Source organism: Carassius carassius, chromosome 44, assembly GCF_963082965.1.
Source record: "Carassius carassius chromosome 44, fCarCar2.1, whole genome shotgun sequence".
Classification (NCBI taxonomy): domain Eukaryota; kingdom Metazoa; phylum Chordata; class Actinopteri; order Cypriniformes; family Cyprinidae; genus Carassius; species Carassius carassius.
In genome coordinates, this window is record NC_081798.1 from 1054237 (window position 1) to 1078133 (window position 23897).

Here is a 23897-nt window from a genome sequence, read left to right on the forward strand (position 1 = left end):
TACTGACCACACAATATTTTATATCCCTTAAACCTACTCCATACAGTATGCATCTGAAAACTACTGTACACTGATGTACTAGTGGCTGTATCTGTGTGTGTGTGTGTGTGTGTGTGTGTGTGTGTGTGCGGTGCCAGTGATGAATTGCTCTATGACAGGAACTCGTCTCTACCTGGGGGCTGATACTCTGATTTAGATAAATCACATTTCTGCCACAGAGACACAGCACACACACACATGATGCTACACGACAAACCTCAACAGAGAAAACCTGACTCCAGATTTCAGTCTCACACCATCTGACTGACATCTTAACCAATCAACCCCAGCTCATGATGTTTAGAAACGTGTGAATCAGAAATCAGACATAAATATAGCTGCAAGCAGTGATACTGGGGCTGTAGCGCAGTGCAGAACAGGAAGAACAAAAATCAAAACCAACCAACCAACCAACAAGCTGGTTCAGAAGTATAGCTGAAAACGAACTCAGAATGAACAGAAGTTCAAAAGGAAATGAACACATTTATTTATTATCTAGAAGCAATAAATATTTAAACAATGCGGATCTGGATGATAAAGTAATCAACACAGCACAACATAGTACGATTTTTTTACGTTGCACCACATGACACTCAAACCCACCACACATTCAACAGAGGAGAAGTTTAGGTGTGAAAAGGAGCTCACAAAAGCATGACTTAGCATGTTAGACAGATTAGCATGCTAAACTAAGCTTGCGGTTAACCTGATAGCTGAAGAGCCACTTTTGAGATAAAGGAAACTGGTTAGCATGCCACTGATTTTTTTTATGGTTATATGTCAAATGGTTTAAAAGACATTGCAATTTATGAAAAAATGGTGAACACATGGTTAAGATGGTCCTGTGGATATCCAAAATTGATATCCACCAATTCATCATGACCCAAGGAATCCAAAGACACAAAACCCATGATTATCTGACTAACCGCTTAAAAGTTATAGAACAAAAGAGCAATTTTTCATATCTCATGATCCATAGGTGGCGCTGTTCCCAACTTTGGCATGGACCCACATACCTTGCTGCTGGTGAAGTGCATCAAGTTTCACTTTGATTGATCAAAGTTTGGCTGAGATACAGCCTCTGAACCAATTTCGGATCTTAACCTTGGTTAAGCTCACAGCATCATAACTTTTTTTTCTTCTTTTGGACTAGTAGGTCAAAATTTAGTCATTTTTGCAGCTCGGTCCACTTAATGTAAAATATTCAATGTGATCAGCATGAGGTGAGTGATCAGGTGTACTATGTGAAATTTTTCTAGAATTGGGGTTCAAGAGTTATTACCATTTCAATGTTGAATTTTTAAACTGGTGGTGGTGCTATAGAGTTGGTTCTAGAGACCCCAAAATTGGTCAGATCACTATTAATGGCCATCTCTACAAGTGTGCCAAATTTCATAATGTTCCTATGTTCTGCTCATAGGGTAGCTGTAGGCTCATATTGGACAAGAAGAAGGAAAATAAGAATCAGTACAGATAAAACAGGGGCTATAGTAATATATATATCTACAAGCTTATAGCTGATTAGCAAAAAAAAAAAAAAATGTATATATATATATATACACAAAATTATTATTATTATTATTAATATTATGTGGTAAATGTAATATACCATTAATATGTGTCATTATGTAATAAATATCAATTAATTTACTATATTATTAATATATAAGTCTTAGTCCAACTTTAAGTCTACAAGCTTTCAGTCAATTACCACAGAAAGTAGCTTCAACTCACCCCTCAATCTGTAAGAAAAAGAAGAAAAATATATAAACACAGATATTTCAGATTCAACCGCATTTAAAACCATTTTCACAGTGCTGCACACTTTCCAGCTGAACTTCCATTGTAAGTACACTACAGCAAACATGTTTCTCGTTCGTTTTTAAAACTTAATGACAACTGGACTAAGCCTCAGATGTAAAGTATTTTTTTAACCCAAAGACACTTTTTCCCGCAGTGTCGGAGCAGTGAAAGCATCCTGACGTCTCGCCGGAAGCTTTCTGACACTCTCTTGGACGAGAAGCAGCGCTGACAAGTGGGAGGTTCGTTGGGAAGAGTCTTCCCTCCGCCTGGGAGAATTCCCACGGCGCTCCTGTCTTCTACGCAGATGAATCGCACAGTCCGTTGTCATTTGAGCCAGCTCCGGAAAAAAAGCTACCTTTTCTCCCCCTCGCTTTGTCAAAGGCAGGAAAAAAAATGAAGAACGAAAGCAAGATATCCATAGGGGAAGCTTCCTACGGCCGCTCGGCTGACAGCTCTGACAAAATAACCAGCACCCTCATTATTTTATATGCAAACAATGATAAAACGAACTGTATGGAGATGTCATGTTAGACAATCAGCTCGTAGACCCTTGACATGTCACCCGGCGACTGTAACAAAGTGTCCCTGCTTGCCACAGGCGACACCTCGCTTAATTTGCTGCACAATGTGCCTGTAATTAGATGAATTTGGCTCAGGCAGAGGAAAAGACAGCCAGATCAAGGTCTTGATGAATTAGGGGTCCACTGTCAAGATCAAATCACATTAATCAAAGCGAGCGAGTGTTGAGACAGCTAGTCTCCACCCAACACGGCTCTACAGTATGTGTGATGAATAGGCTAGCTGCTAGCGGGCCGACCGAATGTATCACCATCAAAATCTGTGAATTTAAATGTAACAACGCTACTTCGAGGATTCTATCGATTTATTCTGCTCTTTTAAGATAAACCTTCCTACGAGCCTCCAGACCCCGTTTCAAAAAGCTCTGTGGTGTTGTATTTAAGGAAAAACAAGAAAGTGTAACTTCAAAAACTAGCACGGCCCAGTTTATGTTCTGTTTCTACAATACCGCCACAGCCAATCTGCTGGAAATTCACGTGGGACGTGCGAAGCTCTGAAGGTCTGGAAGTTAACCGATATTACTGCCGTTGCTCGACACACCTGAACAGGAGGATGCTGGGAAAACCGAAGACCTTTGGGCTGGACGGTTAAGGAAGATCTTTGTTTGGAGAGCCATGACTAAATCTTCAGGAAAGAAAAATCTCTGGAATATCTCAACTGTTTCTCCTAGACATCAATGAAATCAAATGCTCAAGTTGCCTCACTCTCAAATCTTTCGCCTAGAGACATTCAGAAGAGATCTCAGAAATTTACATTGCTTTTTCCATCCATCCGCAATCAAAAGTCTGTATATATACAAAATATTTCTCATTAAATTCTCAAATGTGCTCAGCTTTTTCAACCAAAATCTGCAATCAAAAGTCAGAAGTCTCAGTATGAACTCAAATCATTTCAAACACTGGAGATAAAATTGATACTCACTAAGAACATAATACGAGATCTCATTATGAACTAAATTATTATCATCTTTTCATCAAGATAAAATGATCATACCCGCTATCAATTTTCTTTAGAATTTTAGAGGTCCATACATTTAATTTATATCAAGGGTTGTCTTGTTTAAGAATTGAAGATAAACATGTGTAATTTCACATGTGTCTCTTCTAGAGTTTCAGAAGAAATCCCAGCAATGTGTTCGGCTTTTTCCAAAAAAGTCTTCAATCAAAAAGTAAGAGATCTCAATATGAACTCAATCATTTCTCATTAAATACTGAGAAGAATAAATTATATTAACTGCTATGTACATGCTAATTTCATTGGTTTTTGCATGCAATTTGTCAACCCCAAAAAACCGTCCTGATTTTTACATTCATACCCACTAATCTCACATGTTCTAGAGTTTCAAAAGTGATCTCAATGTGCTCAGATCTTTCAAGACATCAAAGTTTGCATTCAAATGCAGAGTTCACAACATGAACTCAATCATTTCTCATCAAACAATTTGCTCAGCGTTTTCTACCAAAATCTGTTAAAAAGTCAAAGATCTCAAAATGAGCTCAAATATTTATCATCCAATTCTCCCAAGTTCAAATGATCCGAGCTTCTACCAACAGGCTAATTTTAAAGGATTGTATGTTTAATTTCAATTAATGGTTTAACGCTTTAAGGAAACAACTAAGAAAACAAAACAATGAACACAATGAAGCGTCCTGATTCTCACATTTTTCCTTTGTCATCACATCTCCACTAGTTTCAGCAGAGATCTCAGTCCGAGATCTCAATATGAGCTCAATAATTTCTCATGAAATTCTCAAACGAGCACAACATTTCGTACTAAAGTCTATTTATAAGTCAGCGATCTCAACATAAGCTCAAACATTTCTCATCAAATTCTCCCAAGGTTCTATCATCACACACATTTTTAAGAATTGTGCATAGAATTTATATCAATGGTTGTCTCACCGAGGAGAAACATAAGAGACAAAATTGATACTTAAAAGCACAAACTGTGAGCGATTACACTGCATAATCCTTTAAGATAACTTTATGAAGTACACACCACACTTGAAGACATGAGAGTTCTACACAAAAACTTATGAACTAAGTTGCACTGTAAAGAGTATCTGCTCAATGCCTTAAAGGTAATTCAAAGAATTAAACGAGATGAAGATGAGAGAAGAAAAGTTTATATTCTCCTCTCCAGATGTTTGATCCAGTGAGCTGTACTAATCTCTTCCCTGGATTTTGAGATTTACCCGGCCTTGAGTTTTGCATCTGGCACAGAAAGTTTATATGTTTTCTAAATGGTTAAACCAAGAACCGAATGACGTAGCTCAGATTTTGTTTTCAATCTGGACATCCATTTCAGTCGTATGCTTTTTATGAAGCATCTCATTTCAGGATCACCTGATTGCACTGCAATTGAATGCTGCATGTCTGCGTGCATTCTAACCACGGGGATAAACAAAGTAGATGCTTTATTTGCGAGCGCAGAGATTATTTATATTCAGAAACGCTGAGAACCAGAGCCAGAGATGGAAAAGGCCGGAGGCTTACCCGTGCAGAGCGTGGAGCGCATGGGGCTCGTAGTGGTATCTCCCCTCGTGATGACGCACGTCGATGGGGATCGGAGAATGGAAAGTCGGGAAGATGTGATGAGGGCCTGCAAGAGAGAGAGAGAGAGAGAGAGAGAGAGATTTGGGAAAAAGCCAAGACTTTCAAAAAAGGAATTTCAAAGGCAACAGTGCTACAATAAAGTAGCATGAATTTCAGAGCGCGCTGAGCAGTATCGTGTAAAATATTGGCACTATCACACAAGAGTAAGGGAATAAATAAATAATCAAAGTATCCTAAGAAATCCTACATCCCCAACATAAAAGATATCCAACTGGGCTTTTGACAAAGACCTGCAGCTAGACGCTCTTTGAACTCGTACAGATGATGGACGTTGTGAAGGAAAAAACCATCCGGGACACAAACTAGGGCTGACAGCGCAGGGAGAGAATATTCCTCGGCCATTGCCTCATACTGGGCCGTGCCAATCGGAGCATCTCCCTACTGATCCAACCACGTCCCTGACACATTACTGGCTCCGAAACGAGTCCGAAACGAAGATGCCAGGTTGATGTGAAAGCAGAGGTCAGGCCTTTGAAATCAAAACTAACGAGAGAGGTTTTTTTTTTACTAAAAGCTGTTGCAGCGTTTTACAGTCTGCTGTATACATTGGCTGGCATTCCTTTTCATCATAACTCCTTTGGCTGGATCATTTTATTTGAGCCCGAAGAGAATCAGAATCAACACTTTGCTGTACCGTAATAAAGCCTTTGTTGGCTTGGGATGTCCCGTTTAAAGGCCAACAGAGATTCATTAGAAGTTATGATAACGGGAAACCACATTTGGCGGTTTCTTTGCCATATGCAAAGAGCTGTTTGCAGTGGTTAAGTCTTAACTAGCTTTCCCTTCTAATAAGTCTTTCGCTCCTGGAGCTCCTTCAATCTTTTCATGCATGCCCTACGAAAATAAACGGATAAAACAGAAACAAGTCGAAATGAAAGTAGATTTAAAAGCTTACCTGTTCTCTAGGCTTTCACATTTTCGATTAAAAAGAAAACTAATAACAGTAACTGATTACATGTCATTTGGATTACGTAATCGGATTACAATTTATAAAGCTCATAATCAGATTACCGTTACTTTTTATGGATTACATACAGTAAACCATTCATAATTCACCGATTCCCGCTTATTCTTCTTTATTAAATTTTCCTTTCTAAAACTCCTGCTGTGTGTCATACCATCATTTAGATTTGACTATACTCACAACATAAAATTGACATGTGAATAAATTTGCAAGCCATGCTTCGGAATTTGGGTGAAAAAAACTTCTTAAGCAATCAAACCATGCATAGAACAAATAAATATGAAAGTTACTAAATACTGCTGATGTATGGTTTAATGCATTTAATGATGTTGATATATTTGCTTTTTTAAATCAGTATGGTACGATTAATGGTACATTTAAAACAAAGTAATCTAAAAGTAATCTAAAAAGTAGTCAGATTACATTACCTAAAAATTTTACTAACTACAGTTCTCATCGTGTCATCTGTAATAAGTAATGAAGTACAATTTGTAAGTAATCTACCCAGCTCTGGTTACTAATGACTGGTGTTTCTATGTGCAAATTAAATATTAGCACTAGTACTAGTAATGCTTGACTTAGCAGGAATGAGAGGAGGGTAAGTGAATCAGCTGATCTCTGGACTGTATTAACATTCTTTAGGGTGGCAGCACTGGGAGGGTGAGGGGTGACCCTGGGAGGTCAGAGGTCATGGGTCATTATCCACACCTGGTGTTCACAGCAGCTCCTCCAGAGGATTCACACTCTCAACAGAGGTAGTGTGAGTCAGCAGTCTCTCACACTCTCCCTCGCTCCGCTTCTCTGTCAAGTTGTTCATACCCTTCAGAATGGCAGACAAGAGCGTCCCAAAGGACAGGAAATGACCCGCTGCTTTTCCTGTCTCTCTCTTTCACTTCACATTTACATAATGTAAAACTTAAAGGGACAGCGCACCAAAAATACAAAACTGTTGTCGTTTTTTTTTCTTCTCCTTTATCAAACTATCAGCAGAACACAAATGGAGACATTTTGCAGAATGTTGTCAAAAGGGAGGATTTTTCAGTCAATAATGTCAAAATCCTCCTTAAAACATAATTTTATGATACTTTTTATGGTGTTTTAAAGCGTAAAGGGATAGTTCACCTCAAAATTAATATTTGTCATCATTTATTCACTCTTATGTTGTTCCAAACCAGTACTGTATGAAGAAAAGATAAAAGATATTTTGAGGAATGTTGGTAACAAAAAAATATTATGGAAGTCAATGGCTACCAGCAACTGTTTGGCAAGCAGCAACATTTCTCAAAATATCTTCTTTTGTGTTCAACAAAAGATGGAAACTTAAAAAGAAAATTCACCTTGGTTTACAAAGATTTTTCAATCAATAATGCATAATCCTCATTTATAAAAATAAATACATAAATAAATTCCCATTTTTATGTAGATTTAAATCAGTTATAGATCCTAACAGTCTGAGCATTCTGCTAAACGTCTCATTTTGTGATCTACAGAAGAAGAAAAAAGAAACAACACAAAGGTAGTTAGATGACAGAGTTTTCCTTTTCAGGTCTGTTTTGTTCTGTTTATCTTAAAGTTTGTCTGCATAACCACAAATTTACCAAAGAAGACACTGAAATGCTGAGATCTAAGTGCTTGTGGTTAAATCCAGTACATCAGACGTGATTCTAAGCGATCTTTACTTATACAGTCTGCGTATTCTGCATGTTTTTAGCACAATCAAATCAGCTGCGTGACTAGCCGGAGTCATGAGCTCCCTTTAAAGTTTTTGTCACGGAAAATGCCTCAGGTTGCCTTTAATTGATGAAAAACACCATAAAAACACACCTGACATGCACAACAGTAATGCCACACAGCTGTCGAAAGCACAACAGCAGTCTAAAACACGCAACTGGAGCACAAAGCTCCGGCATGACCTTTACACTAAAAATAATGGTCCTTTATTGGCATCAATGGCTCCACAATGAACCTTTACCAACTAATGGTTCCCCTAGTGAAAAAGAAATATACAAAAATATATCTGAAATACACTAAAAACATTTTTATATTTATGTGCTTAATCAAATGTCCTGCAATTGTACTTTTAGTGTACTAAACTGGTATATTAAAATGTGCTAAATTGGAAAAACAAATTTTGTACTTAATGCAGAAATAGTGCTTAAGTATAATTAAAGATATATTTAGTATATTTTATTGTGCTAAAGTGGAACAATTGCAAGTATATTTATATATATGTATATAAATATTCATCAAAAGTGACACATTTTATACTTGTATTAAGAAAAGTGCATAGTGCACAAGCAGTATGCCAAGTAAAGTTTAATTATAATTTCTATCAGTAAGTCTCGAGTTTTCTGTCAGTAAATGTGTTAATACATTTGAAACATACTTAGTTTGAAATAAATGTACTTTACAGTGGTTCTAAAGGTTCTTTAGATTATTGAAATGTACTTCACACTAAGAAAAAAATTGTTATTTTAAGAACTTAAGGGTAACTAAAACTTTTATGTTCTTCTATGTCATTGCAGTGAGAACACTCTTTTATTTTTATTATTATTATAATTTTTTTTATCTTTATTTTTAAGAATGTAGATAGCAGAGGAATGGCTCCAGTAAAAAACTAATATATTTTAAATGCAATATCATACTAAGTATGGTTCAAATCTATTAACACACTTACTGACAGATTACTCGACTCTTTTTGATATAAAAATTATAATTAAACTTTAATTGGCATACTACTTGTTCACAATGCACTTTTATTAATATTAAATCTAAAATGTGTTTTAATGTCACTTTTGATGAGGCTTGTTTGATCTTTGAAAAATATAAGACTTTAAATGCAAAATATTTAAAAGTATAATTGCAATAATTCCACTTTAGCACAGTACTGTATATCTTTAATTGTATTTCAGCACTACTTCCTCACAATTTAAGTGCATTAAAAATTAATTGTTCCAATTTAGCAGACTTTATGTTTATCAGTTACACTAAAAGTACAATTGCATGACATTTTATTAAGTACATAAATATAAAAACGTATTTGAGCAATATACTTAGCATTAAATAAATGCATTTCAAATATATTAAAGTATATTTATTTTTTACTAGGGGGAGAAACTCTGCCTGAGATGGCCTGTAAACGCTGCGAGGAGGGTGCATTCAGCACCCGGCCGCAGTTAATGCACCATTACTAATGCAGCGGGTGAATTATTGCAGGGGCTGATGGGAAGAGAGGTCGAGGACAAAGAGCAGGAGTTGAGTGGGTCAGCGAAACATGACAAAGCCACTGTAGGAATTCTCCCGCGCTGAATCACGCGGGTCCGGTTAAGGCCGACTTTGTGCTTTAATCACGACTTTGGAGGAGGAGGAGATGCAAAAATAAAACAGGGGAAAGACACAAACTAGGGTAATTGGAAGCATGAAAAATACACAACTTAATCCAAATGTTTGTGGCTCCGTAAACACTCCAGAACGAAATGAGACGGCAGAGAACGCTAACCAGCTTTGGTCCCTGTCATTAAAACGACACGTTACCCCACAGCCTCATTCATCTGTGCCCGCCCTCAATTATCCACATTACCACTGTTATTTCCAGCCGTCACATTTTTCATGTCAACACAAACCCACCCCGTTCGCAACCCGTTCTGTAGAGCGCTGAGTTCGAGGGCCCCCGTCACCAGAGGAGCGGGCAGGATTATTCGATCATGCCGACATCTCCATTGTTTCCCCTGCAACGGGAAGAACAAAAGAGGATCGCTCTGGAGAGTTCAAGAGGCACGTTTACCAGCTTCTCTGAGCTCTATCCCCCAGGGCTTCGGCACGGCTGCAGAGTTTCTGTGAAGCTCCTCGCATCTATTAGTCTTTAGGTGATAACATTTGTTTTCACATCTGGGCGAACGGCGCAGAGGGGTGCTGCACTTTTTCAGTGTCGGCCGCGTGCTGCTCCAGAGCGGATGACTTTCTCATGCACTTCTTAACCTGGTCACTTCTCACTGGGATGTTTATCTTTCGAACATGAACCGATGGAGCTTCTGAACACACACACACACAAGCATATTGGGTTCCTGAAAGAACCTTCTAGTGAATAGTTCTTAAAAAAATTCTTAGTCTGAAGATGAATTTCTCGCATAAAAGAAGATATTTTGAGGAATGTTGGTAGCCGTTGAAGAAAGGGAAGAAAATACCATGGAAGTCAACGGCTAGCAACAACTGTTGTGTTACCAACATTATTAAAGTATCTTCTTTTATGTTCAACTGAAGATGGAAACTGGTAGAGGTCTGAAACAACATGAGGGTGAACTTTCTGGTTTTTTTTTTCTCTATAAAGAACATTTTGTGTAATGCAAAGTTTTCATGGATGCTAAAGGTTCTTGATGGAACCATTAATTGCAATAAAAAACATTAATACTTAAGAATGTAGAAGAACCATTTATGGTTGCCCAAAGAACCTTACACTATACAATTATTTAAGGAACTTCTTTTCTTGGTGTGAAGAACATTTTAATAACCTTTTTCACTGTAAAGAAGCTTTTGTGGAATGGAGAGTTTCAATGGAAGTGAAAGGTTCTTGATGGAACCATCAATGCCAATGAAGAATCTCCATTTTCCCTCAAAGAACCTTCCAGTACAAAATTCTTAAAATAACCATTTTTTTCTTAGTGTGGAGATGAATTTCTCTCAGCTGTTGAACATAAAGAAGATATTTTGAGAAAGGTTGGTAGCCAGACAGTTGATTATAGCCATTAACGTGACTAAAAAAAAAAAAAAACACTATGGAAGTCAATGGCTACCAACAACTGTTGTGTTACCAACATTCTTCAAAATATCTTCTCTTGTGTTCAATAGAAGATGGAAATAGAGGTTTGGAATAACATTAACTATCACTTCATGTCAGTAAGGAACCTTTTGTAGAATGGAAAGGTTACATGGATGCTAAAAGGTTGTTGAAAAAGAACCTTAATTTTAACAGTGTAGAAGAACCACTTTTGGTTCCTCAAAGAACATTCCAGTAAACATTTTTCTTAATCTGAAGAACATTTAAATAACATTTTTTCCACTGTAAAGAACCTTCTGTGGAATGGAAAGGTTCCAATGGTTCTTCAAAGTTCTTAAAAGTATATGAATGGCAGGAGACTCTTGATCAGATAAACATAGTCCCTCTTAACTCGAAACGGCTCTTTCTGATGTCATTTGGCTTTGAATATTCGGGCCAAACAAGCACAACCCCTCTCGTCTTTGTTGTACCCTAATCCCAGGATCTAAAGGGGTAAATGGTTTCATTTTACAGGAAGTACTCAGCAACAATAATGGCCCTTTGAGTGGCCAGGGTCTTTGCAGCGCAATTAAAAAGCTTTGGGCAATACGAGAGAATCAGGAGGGGAAATTAGACAGGAAATTCCTGTAGAAAAAGCTGGCCTCAGGCCTAACTAAACATCGCCATGCCAACCACTAAACACCAGCAGACCCAGTGCATTGTGGGATGTGACCAGCTAACAATGAGTATCTAAAATACAAGTCTATGCAATCTATCTGTTGTTCCATCCATACTTTCCATTACTCCATTTATTTATCCATCGTCCTATCTAATGTTTGATCCAACCTTAACATCCCATATCCATCCACCCACACTTTCCATTACTCCCTCCATCCATTTTTTCTATCTATACATCTGTCCATCATTCTATTATTGTTGTTCTATCCATCCATCTTTTGTTGTATCTATCAGACGTTCTACCCATCTATTGTTCTATTCATCTATCTATCCATCCATCCATCCATCCATCCATTGTTCTATCAATCTGTTGTTCAATACATCCACCCATTCATTGTTCCATCCATCCATCCACTCATTGTTCTAGCTATTTGTCATTCCATCCATTTATCCAGCCATCCATCTGTCGTTCAATCTATTTGTCATTCCATCCATCCAATGTTCTATTAATCTGTTGTTTCATCCATCCTTTACATCCTCTATCCATCCCACACACTTTCCATTAATCCATCCATCCAACCATCATTCTATCTATCCATACACCTGTCTGTCATTATATCCATCTGTCGTTCAATCTATTTGTCATTTATCTTTCCATCCATCAATCCATCCTTTGTTCTATCAATCTGTTGTTCTATACATTCACCCATTCATTGTTCCATTCCATCCATCCATTGGTTCTAGCTGTTCTTTCCTTTCATCCATCCACCCACCCATCCATCCATCTATCCAATGTTCTATAAATATGTTGTTTCATCCATCCTTTACATCCTCTATCCATCCACCCACACTTTCCATTACTCCATCCATCCATCCATCCATCCACCCATCCATATTGTCTGAGTATCAATTCATTTTAATTCCACTTCCTTACATTCAAATACAAATTGCAATTCTACATCCTGTTTGCTACCTTGAACTGCAGACCGAAAGTAACTCTAAGTTCGATTCTGAATGGCAATTAGGAGTATTTGGTTGTGTGAAAGTAGTTACATATGAAAATAACACATAACCAGAGGGTTAACTCTTCTTAAGTAGCTTAAACCGGCCTTAGGTGGCTTACTGGTCCAATCTGGTTCCACTGGTCTGGTTCGATGGTTTTAGAGGGGTTTTGTGCACACGGCCAACTAAACCATCCACAAAACATCTTAGTCTAGTTTAAGCATTTTTGTTTTCAACAGGAAACTTTAGGCCGAGGAAATGCATCACTTCAAAAAAGCCAAGCATGCTGGAGGTAAACCAGAAGGACAAACAGAGCACAAGATGTGTGTTGTTAGCATGCTGTTTGTGTAATCTAGGTACTTAAGACCACAAGAGTCTGTAAGACTGATTACGGCCCGTCGTGATTGGCCCGCCACCTCAAGCCCCTGATTTATCATCTCTGCTCGTAATAGTGCTGCTTAACACACAGGTTTGTCCAGATTAAGTAATTACCCTAAAGCTGAAGTTTATTATCTTTAAGACTGGTGCTATGATAAAAAGAGCCCTGTCGGAGAGACGGAGCAAGCAGAAGTGCTGATGCTGAATGAATAAGGGTGATAATTAAGATGCGATGCATTAAAGTGGCGTTTCTGCGGGTGCCGTTAGCGTGCGTGGTTTCTTACATTCATATTAGCCCTGCGAAACCCTCCAAGGAGGCGAGGGGGATAACAACTGGCCCAGAGCTTCAGCCGAAGGCACGAATTACTCCTCGAGCACATCTGTAAATTAAACAAGGACGAAGAGCACAATTGCACCTGAAACCATCAATTGTGTTTTAACTAGACTCTCAAACAGTGCTTTACTTCACCTAAAGTCGCCATGAAAATGCATTCACAACACCTTTTACTTGTGTCATATCATGAGTTAAATCAAGTCGACTTAAAATCAGGTTTGGTGTCATAAAACACTAACTTTATTTGTGGTCCAATCTGATCTAATGATCAGTCAGCCTTCAAAATAGTATGAAGAAGGACTCTCTGTTAATAATTCAAATGGTTGTAAATAATATTAATAATATAAAACAATAAAGTTATTATGAAAGAATGGGTTTTTTAAGGGTTGAAAAAATATTTAAATATATATATATATATATATATATACAGTATGTATGTATGTATGTATGTATATATATATATATATATATATATATTTTGAAATAATAAAAACATTATTATTATTAGTAGTAGTATTAGTAGTAAATAAATTAAACAAAGGTAAACATTTTAATATTGCATTATTTTGCTATATAAAAATACTAATAAAAATTATATTATTATTATACAATTTAAAATTACAATACTAACACTTTTAATTAAAAATATACCCCTTTCAAAAAATAAATAAATAAATAAATTAATTTAATTTTTTTTTAATTAATTAATTAATAATTACAAAAAAAATACATTATTTAATTGTAGTAATTTAATTTTATTTAGTAAGTTTAGTTAATTTAAATTTAGTAAAAATAAAACTGAAATAAAATTGACGTAAAACTATATAGACATTTAAATAAAGCTTATTAAAAAAGGACAAAAACACAAAATCAATAAAATAAACTAAAATGAAAATGAAAACAAAATATAAAAATAAGAAACAATTAAAAACTTTAATAAAAACTATAATAGTATTTCAATTTGTACTAAAATAAATTTTTTTTGTCATTTGCTAATTGGCCATTTCTTTCATAAAACACTTTAAAAAGTGATGTTTTATTTCCTGTGGAGTTTAGCGCAGGATGTTTGGTGTGGTGTAACAGCGAGGTCAAGACGAGCATCAGCGTCCGAGTCCTTGTGTCTCTGATCGATGACTTCAGGAGCACAGAATAGCCTCTGTCACGTCCTGCTTCACAGTCTCTGACTCTTGAGGATCACAGCTAAAATAGAGCAGCTCTGAGGCCGGGACGATCAGCACTCAGAAGCACCAGAGCAGACAGACAGCGCGGGACGAGACGGGACGCTGCCCAGACGCCAGCCGTTATCTGTGTGATTGACAGCTGGAAAAACATCTTGAGATGCTGAAACTAGCAAGATTGACCAACTTAAACTGGTTTGAGAAGTTTATAGCTGGTCCAAGATGATCTAATGATCAGCTAGCATGCTACGAAACAGATGGATTCTCCAGTAACAACTTCTGTAATTCCTACAAATTAGAAAAAAAAAAAAAAAAAAAAAAGTTAACCTTATTATGGAGATTAGTGTTGCAATTAAAAAAATAAAAATAAAATTAAATAAATAAATAAATAAGCTTTGATTGTTTGTAGAGTTGCAAATTTCAGCCAAATGTTTTGTAATTATATATCAACATGATTTAAAAACTATAATAATATTTATTATTATAATTAAAATTTTAACTAAAAAATGTTATGTTGATTATAAATATAGTTATATATTATATATTTATTAACAAAGTTTGCTGTAATATTTCCTAAAATAATAATATTAATATTAATAATTATTAGTATATGCTTATTATTATAACATAATAAAATAATACAAACAATAAATATTACTATTGATTAATTAATATATACTTATAAATACTTACATATATTTATATAAATATAAAATATTTATTAACAAATGTTTCTGCAATATTTTCTAATATAATAATAATACATTCATATAATTAATGATTATTACTACAAAAAAATGCTAATATAAAATACATTTATTATAAATATATAGATACAATTATTGTACATTTATTAAATGCTACTGTAATATTATACATAATTGTAATATATAATTTTACAGTGCAACTTTAAAATTACAATACTAATATTTTTGGTTGTTTGAAACACGCAGTGTACATGTTTATCGCAGCTGTATTGCAATTGCAGATTTATTTTAATGAATATGATTAACATTCAAATAAGCATTATAAAAATTAACACTATTTAAAACACCAATTTTGTGCATTAGTTGGCCATCCCTTGCATAAAAACACTAAATAAATGTGAATTTCTGAATTTAATTCTCAGTCTAAACAAGACACATAGTTTAGCAGTCATTATTCTGTTCACACTAAACACAGCCAATCAAAACCAATGATGTTTAACATAACTCTGATGAGCGGAATTTTGGACCAATCAGAGATCACTGTGGGTGGAGCTACCCAGTAATGTAACAGAAATACAAACAAAGGCAACAAAAGTACTTTAAAGAAGCTAATAATACAGGGGCAAACTCTTTTCTCCTCAATCCGAGTGTTAAAATTATAAAGAACAGTGACATTTTTTAACACCAAGCAGACAAATAAACTTTTTCTACAAGATGCATTCGATTCAAAACATCTGTCCGGCAGTATGTGGACAAATTCGAATGCAATCCAGGGGTTTATTTGATCGAAACAGACGTACAGCACATCTTCTCCATTCGGTTTCAATCCCACAGCAGAAGGGTTTTCTCTGGCATGTGAGGAGCAGAATGAGAAACATCTGTCTCGCTCTCATCGGCCCCTTAGCAGGGGATCGTGGGTAATCAGCACATTTTGCAGGAGGGCCCCACGTTTACAGTGCACTTCAGAAAAAGAGTTTTTCTAAAGACTGTCCCGTTCCTCAGAAAGCCTTTTATGCTTGCATCATGAAACTAAGGGGTTTTAAATCAAAGTTTGCATGATGGAAATACATCTCAGAGGTTCAGTACTTGAGATTGTGTCAAATTCATCTTCATAAACTCATTAACACGTGGTGCTTGCACTCTAATCTGTCTCAGGAAAGTGTAAAGTTGTTCTAGGTTGTTTTGAACTGCTCATAAAGATCTCAAACATCTGCTAACATGCTTTAGATGCTCCAGTAAACGAGCCTTCAGATTTTCTGCTCAAACTCAATGTCTTTGTCATAGTTGACCAGATTTCTGAATTGAGCATGCATGAATAAATAAAGTTTACAAATGCACACAAAGGTGTAAAAAATTATAATAATTTATCCTGCTTGTGAGAAACAGTGAAGAAGTTTCCCAGAAAACACCATAATGAAAAATACACAGGTAAAACTTGCATTGTTTTGAATGGTGCTATATGAATTAAACTGATAATTGACAATCCTTTTCTATTTGTAAGGCGCAAAATTTGATAAAATATTTTGTTATTACATATCAATATCAATATGATTTTTTTATTCAATTATGATTCTTATTTTTTACCAGGAATTAACAAGAAAATATATAACTAATGTAATAATTTAATGTTAATTAAATGTTCAAATACGCATTATCAACATAAACACAATTATTATAATTTGCTAAATGGCAAAAAGTGCTTCCCGGTCAACTTACGTTGTTTTTAATGGTGCTATATAAATATAAAAACAGACAACTGACAATCCCTATCTCTTAATTCTGTTACATTTGTGCCAAAAAAGTGAAAAAGAGGGCAAGAAATGTGATATTTCCAGAGTAAAATCAATTAAACGCACACTGACTTCAGGTGTGCAGATCAAAATGTTTCAGAAGATAATTAGATTAAAGATCTCCCCGGAGAACCAAAGACAGAAAAATAAAAGGTATTAAGATCTCAGATGACTTTGTCTCTGTCTGTCTGGAGCATCGTGAGTGATACAGATGAGCTGTTAATTGATGCTGTATAATTGAGTAATTAACTCTGTTGGCGGTTCGCAGTGCTTAAGGCAGAATGTGTCGATTAATGAGAGACGAGGCTGTTGGCCTTGTTTCGTAGTGGCCTGGTTTGGGACCTGCTGTAATTTTCTTTTACACTCTCGTGTGTAGTGTGTGTTAAAACTAAAATAACTAGTCTTTAGCAACATAACTACTGGCTTTATGGCACTGTTAAAACACTGTTTGAATAATGTAATTATTTTGCATAATGTGACTGCATTTACCAAACAAACTGACCCTTTTATTAGCTTTGAAAATCAAATATAAAGTATTTTTTCCTTATATATATGATCTCATTGATTTACATTACAAGCATCCGAATTTCATCACTTTTTGTCCATATAAAAGCGTCATTCAGCGTCTGCACCAAATTGCACATTTTTGTTCAGTTTGGGTATCTGAATAAAATTGATGGATCAAATATGATACTCAACAATAAACACATATGCAAACTTTTTTTTGTCTATAAGTTCAATAAACTACATAAAAACATAAAAAAATGACTATTATTTAATATGCCAGGCTTTGCAGGGTTAAAAGTGATTTAAACATGTAATCTGTGAGTGACTTTAATGTAAAGCCGAGAGAGTAAAAAACAACTGTGCTTCATAAAACCATCAAATTAAAAATAATCAAAGACAAAAACGTGTTTTTCTTCTTGTTTTCTTGTAATTCTAGCCTCTCGCTGGGACTGTACTGATGAAGGGGCCCATGATTACAGGGGTTTTGGGGGCATTACGGAGTGCCTGATTATGAAACGAGAGCACAACAACAGGATCCGTGAGATGACCCCCCACATCTCATCCCGAATGGAGCGGCTCGGGACGGGGCGACATATGGAGCGAGTGGGGCCTCATTGGATTTTCCTCTGGTTTTCCTCTACAGCAGGCGGAGGGTTTGTAATGGATCCACACTAATAACAGATCATGGGACTGTCAGGGGTGACGCGACTGACTCATTACAAACACTGTAATCACATTCGGTGAGACGCAGGGGCATCTCATTTCTCACAGCAGAGACTACAAATGTGTGGATGGCTTTTAGAAGAGTTCTAGGGAGATCATGTATTTAACCTGACACACAAATGAAAACCTGGAGACATTCTATATTTGAATTATTATTGATTCAGGAATCATTCATTATTCATGATTCTTTGAAATTAAACCAAGTAGAAGTAAAAAAAAACAGTCTGCAAATGTACTCTTTTCTTGTAGACTAAACAATATAATGAGAGAACATCAAAACAGCTATGTATGGTACGAACGGCAAGACAGATAGATAGACAAAATTAGAGAACGGACAGACAGACAGAATGGACAGATAGAATGACAGAATGAACAAATACACAGAATGATAGTGGACAGACAGACAGAAAGACAGAAAGCACAGGTAGATATAAAGACCGAATGGACAGATAGACAAAACAGACAAATAGATAGAAAGAATGACTGAGTGGACAAATTGAATGACAAAATGGACAGAGAGTCAGAATGAAGAGGTAGAATGACAGAAAGCATAAACAGAGAGAATTGACAGATAGACAAAAAGATATAAACAGACAGACAGATGGATAGATAGACAGATATAAGCAGACAGACAGACGACAGACAGATATAACCAGACAGACAGACAGGTAGATAGATACATAGATAGATATAAGCAGAAAGACAGAAGACAGACAGACAGACAACAGACAGACAGACAGAAGACAGACAGACAGACCGCAGACAGACAGATATAAGCAGACAGACAGACAGACGACAGACAACAGACAGACAGAGACGGCAGAAAGACAGATATAAGCAGACAGACAGACGACAGACAGACAGATAAAAGCAGACAGACAGATGACAGACAGACAGATATAAGCAGACAAACAGACGACAGACAGACAGACAGACGACAGACAGATATAAGCAGCCTTACAGATATAAGCAGACAGACAGACAACAGACAGACAGACAGAGAGACAGACAGATATAAGCAGACAGACAGACGACAGACAGACAGACAGACAACAGACAGATATAAGCAGACAGAAGACAGACAGAAGACAGACAGACAACAGACAGATATAAGCAGACAGAAGACAGACAGAAGACAGACAGACAGACAGACAGACAGACAGACAGACAGACAGACAGATATAAGCAGACAGACAGACAGACAGACGACAGACAGACAGACAGACAGACATAAGCAGACAGACAGAAGACAGACAGACAGATGTAAGCAGACAGAAGACAGACAGACAGACAGACAGACAGACAGACAGACAGACAGATATAAGCAGACAGACAGACAGACGACAGACAGACAGACAGACAGACAGACAGATATAAGCAGACAGACAGAAGACAGACAGACAGATATAAGCAGACAGAAGACAGACAGACAGACAGACAAACAGAGATGGCAGACAGACAGACACACAGACAGACAGACAGATATAAGCAGACAGACAGAAGACAGACAGACAGATATAAGCAGACAGACAGAAGACAGACAGACAGACAGATATAAGCTGACAGACAGACAGACAGACAGACAGACAGATGACAGACAGACAGACAGACAAACAGAGATGGCAGACAGACAGACAGACAGACAGACAGACAGACAGACAGACGACAGACAGACAGACAGACAGACAGACAGAGAGACAGACAGACAGATATAAGCAGACAGACAGACGACAGACATACAGACGACAGACAGACAGACAGACAGATATAAGCAGACAAACAGACGACAGACAGACAGACAGACAGACAGACAGAGAGACAGACAGATATAAGCAGACAGACAGACGACAGACATACAGACGACAGACAGACAGACAGACAGACAGAAAGATATAAGCAGACAGATAGATATAAGCAGACAGACAGAGACGACAGACAGACAGACAGACGACAGACAGACAGATATAAGCAGACAGACAGAAGACAGACAGACAGACAGACACACAGACAGACAGACAGACTGATGGATGTGGGCAGTGATTCTCCTCATAGACTGCAGTCTGTCTCTCCACTCCACCTCACTAGCATCAAGATCAGCCTCAAAACAACAGCAAACCACTGCGTGACATCATCCCATTGAGCCCTCATGGGCTCGTGCCACGGGACGTCCTGCACTTTACTGGAGAACTGAGGGGCCACTCGAAGGAACCAACCCGTCTGAGCACAAAGAGCTTCATTCAAGAGCAGATCTTTTGTCAGCCATGAGGGTAAAGTTTTACTAAAAGCAATCGGAGCCCCCTTCAGAGCCGGCGTTTGTCAGAGCCACTGACGTCCGAGAGTTGCTCGCTGAGTCTTTATGAGGCCCAGCGGAGCTCGGGATGTTTCCAACTCCTCTGCTTTGAACTCAGCTCTGGAACTGATGATTTTTTTGTATAACGGATCAACACCACACTGACCCCGAGTCTGTCCATACCGCTACGCCGGTCTGATCGTGCTCCAATCTATTTGTCATCACATCTGGTCCATAAACCCTTATAGCTTCTGTCTCGGATCTCTGTGGTAACACTAACCAAAGCATTGGCTTAACTAATAGGCACTCATTAGCATTTTCAGTGTAAAAACCATAATGAGTTTCATGTTGAGTCAGAAACTGAAAGTAAGCAGCTGAATCTGGTTATTAGTTTCTCTGGGGTCAGTGGAGATGAGTGCACGGGTCAGAATTGACCACAGTTTCTCAGATCTCTCATTAACAGGTTAGGTGTTAGTCAGAGATCACATGACAAGCTGTCAAGAAGAAAATGTTTAATTAAAGATAATAAGTCACTAGATTTGTAAGTTTTTGGAAGAATACATTGATGCATATCAGTGCAAAACTAACCACCATGATTTTAGCATAGATGCACTGAAAATAATTGAGTATAGTTAGTATTTTTGTCATCTTCTGGTACAAATATTTCAAAATATACTTGAATTGCAAATGCATTAAGTTTACATGCAAAAGAAAAAAGGTTATTTTTCTGACCCCAATGGAAGATGTTTTTCTTATTTTATGCATTTTTTTTTAAGACTCTTGTGTTTTGCTGAAAATCCTTTACCTGTTTAAATCTCTCATTATGTCAAACTATCACCAAATCTTGGATTCAATCTCGTTTTCTTTCAGTTATTACAAGTTTATTATTTCTTTTTGAAACTGGTTGATCTAAGGTCAGCTTTTGAGTGAGAAAAGCACTATTTGTGGATAATGTTTGCAATATTTACCCAATAAGCTCAGATAAATGAGACCTACGATTAGTCAGTTACAAAAAGAAATACAATCAGTGCTTTGGGAATCCCCTGAAAAAAGTACAGAAATGCTCAAAACATGATTTAGGAAGTTGTTATACAAAGTCAGTAAGTTTTACTCCAATGCAATGACATTAAATATGACATATTCCAGCACATAAAACACAAACAACTCAAATAAGTTCAGAATTGTTTCATATTTCCATATTTGATCAATCCTTCATAGCTGAGGATAAAAATTCAACACAAACTGAAGTTGCACACAAGTCTAATCCAGTAGGACAAAAACTGAAACGGGTCGGTCAGAGACCAAACCTTGAGCTCGTCAACATAACGGGGCTAACGTTCAGAAGAAATAACAAGCACTTTGTGGGTTTAACAGGAGCGTCTGGTTTATTTTTGATCCACATCTGGCTGACTTGTGGTTTCATGTGTGGTTTCTGCAGCTGCGTTAATGTAGAGTATTTCACAGACATTCACAGAATACCTCAACATCTCAATATTATACTTCTGAGCTGCTCTGCTTCCTTACATACTATAATCATACTGATGTTTAAATTAATGTCAATGAAAAAACATTTTGCTTTCTTGAAACAATAGTGCAAACCTGCATGACTTTCTTTGGTAACACTTTAGAATAATGGTTCATTAGTTAATGTTAGTTAACTACTTTAGTTATCATGATCTAAGCAAGAACAATCCTTTTACAGCATTTATTAATCTTAGCTCATGTTAATTTCAACATTAACTAATGCATTGTTAACATTTGTTAATGCACTGCGAATTAGCATGAACTAACAATCAATAACTGTATTTTCATTAACTAACATTAACAAAGATGACAGTAATAAATGTATTGTTCATTGTTTGTTCATGTTAATTAATTAATTCTAAAGTGTTACCTTTTCTTTCTTTTGTGGGGCACAGAAGATGAGATTTTATAGATTTTCCTCTTAATATATATATATATATATTTTTTTTTTTTTTTTTTCGTTGCGTGTGAATATCTAGTTTTATAATTTTTAGAATAAAGCAAAGTTATATTCAACAATACGAAACATTTTGAAAATAGTCATCAACTTTAATTCATCAGCGGACGTTGCTGTAAAGAAAAACCCGTTCATGCAATCACAATGCGCATTATTTCTGACGTACGATGTGATCTGTGATTATTTCATTCTCTTTGGATTTGTGTAGCTTGCTCAAAGCACATGAAGGATCATGAGAAGGGTTTGTGTCAGGCGTCTCTTTATGTGATATCTGAAGATGTCTTTGTGTTAATTATCTTCAGGCGTCAGCAGCTCAGAAACACGCCGTCCCGACATGCAGCGACCGCAAACCCATCCAGGCCTCGTCTGCTGGCAGGAACGCAGCTCTACACTCCAGGACTGCTGCTCTTTCTTAAGGACAGATTACAGGCTCGGGGCCACACAGAGGAACGAGCGTGAATAAACACCATGCAAACAAATTTAATAGTTAAAAAATAAAATAAAATAGATATCATTTTTTGTTGCAACATAATATAATAATAATAATATATATGCACTTTTCTATTTTATGCATCATTTTAATTATAAAACTAGATATTCCTTTTAAAATGAAAATTTTAAAATTCATTTTTATATGTTATATTATATTATAATTATATAAAATAAAATATATAAATATAATATGACATTTTAAGTACTTTTCAGTTTAACATTCTATAATTTTTTTTAGATGATCTAAAAATGTAAAAGTATAGAAAATAATATGTAAAACCGTATAAATGTAAAACCTATAAAATAAATAAATAAATAAATAAAAATAATAATTGTATAATAAAAACTTAAAAAAAATGTATATCTAGTTTTACAAGTTGTATTACTTAAATGATATTACTATGTATTCTATTATATTGTATTCTATGAAATAATTTCAGTTTTATATATAATTTAATATAATATGCAAATTATAAAAAAAAATTGTAAGTTTTTGCTTTATAATTAAATATGTAAAACAATTTTGTTTTATATATATATATATATATATATATAATATAATATAATATAATATTTAGTATGGTATAAGGATGTTTAAGTGTGACAGTATCTTCTCTTACACACACAAACACACGCTGCTTCTCTCTCTTCATCTACAGATGTTTTTTATGGATGTTTGGCTATGTAGCTGGACAGAAGTTTGGCTGAAATTAAACTCTGTTTCAGGAAGAACATGACTCACTTTAAAAGTTATGAAGCACCAAATACGCAGTCTGAACTCCAACAAATCTGGAGCACATTTCCTCACAGGAGTCCTTACAGAAATGGACCACGACAACCAATAGTTTACACATACTTCATGTTTTAGTAATTTTGCTGTGTTTTTTCATTATTTATTTTCATGCAGTCTTAAAATATGTATGTAAAGTTTTTATTCATTTTTATTTTTATTTAAATTTAAATTTTAGTTATTTTATTACTTTAGATTAAACTTGGTTAAAATGAGAAATGTTGCCTTAGAAAATAAATGGAATAAAATACATTTAAGCTTTCATATTTTATTTTAAGTAAAAAATTAAGTTT

General features: G+C 35.9%; 1 protein-coding gene across 1 annotated transcript in view; it reads right to left on the reverse strand.

Moving 5' to 3' along the window:
- The window catches only part of LOC132126261 (zinc finger protein GLI2-like), an 80444-nt gene that overhangs the window by 33978 nt on the left and 22569 nt on the right, over positions 1-23897 (reverse strand). The window contains exon 3 of the mRNA XM_059537391.1: positions 4918-5023. Coding sequence (XP_059393374.1) covers positions 4918-5023 — 106 coding nt within the window. The remainder of the gene's footprint in view (positions 1-4917; positions 5024-23897) is intronic.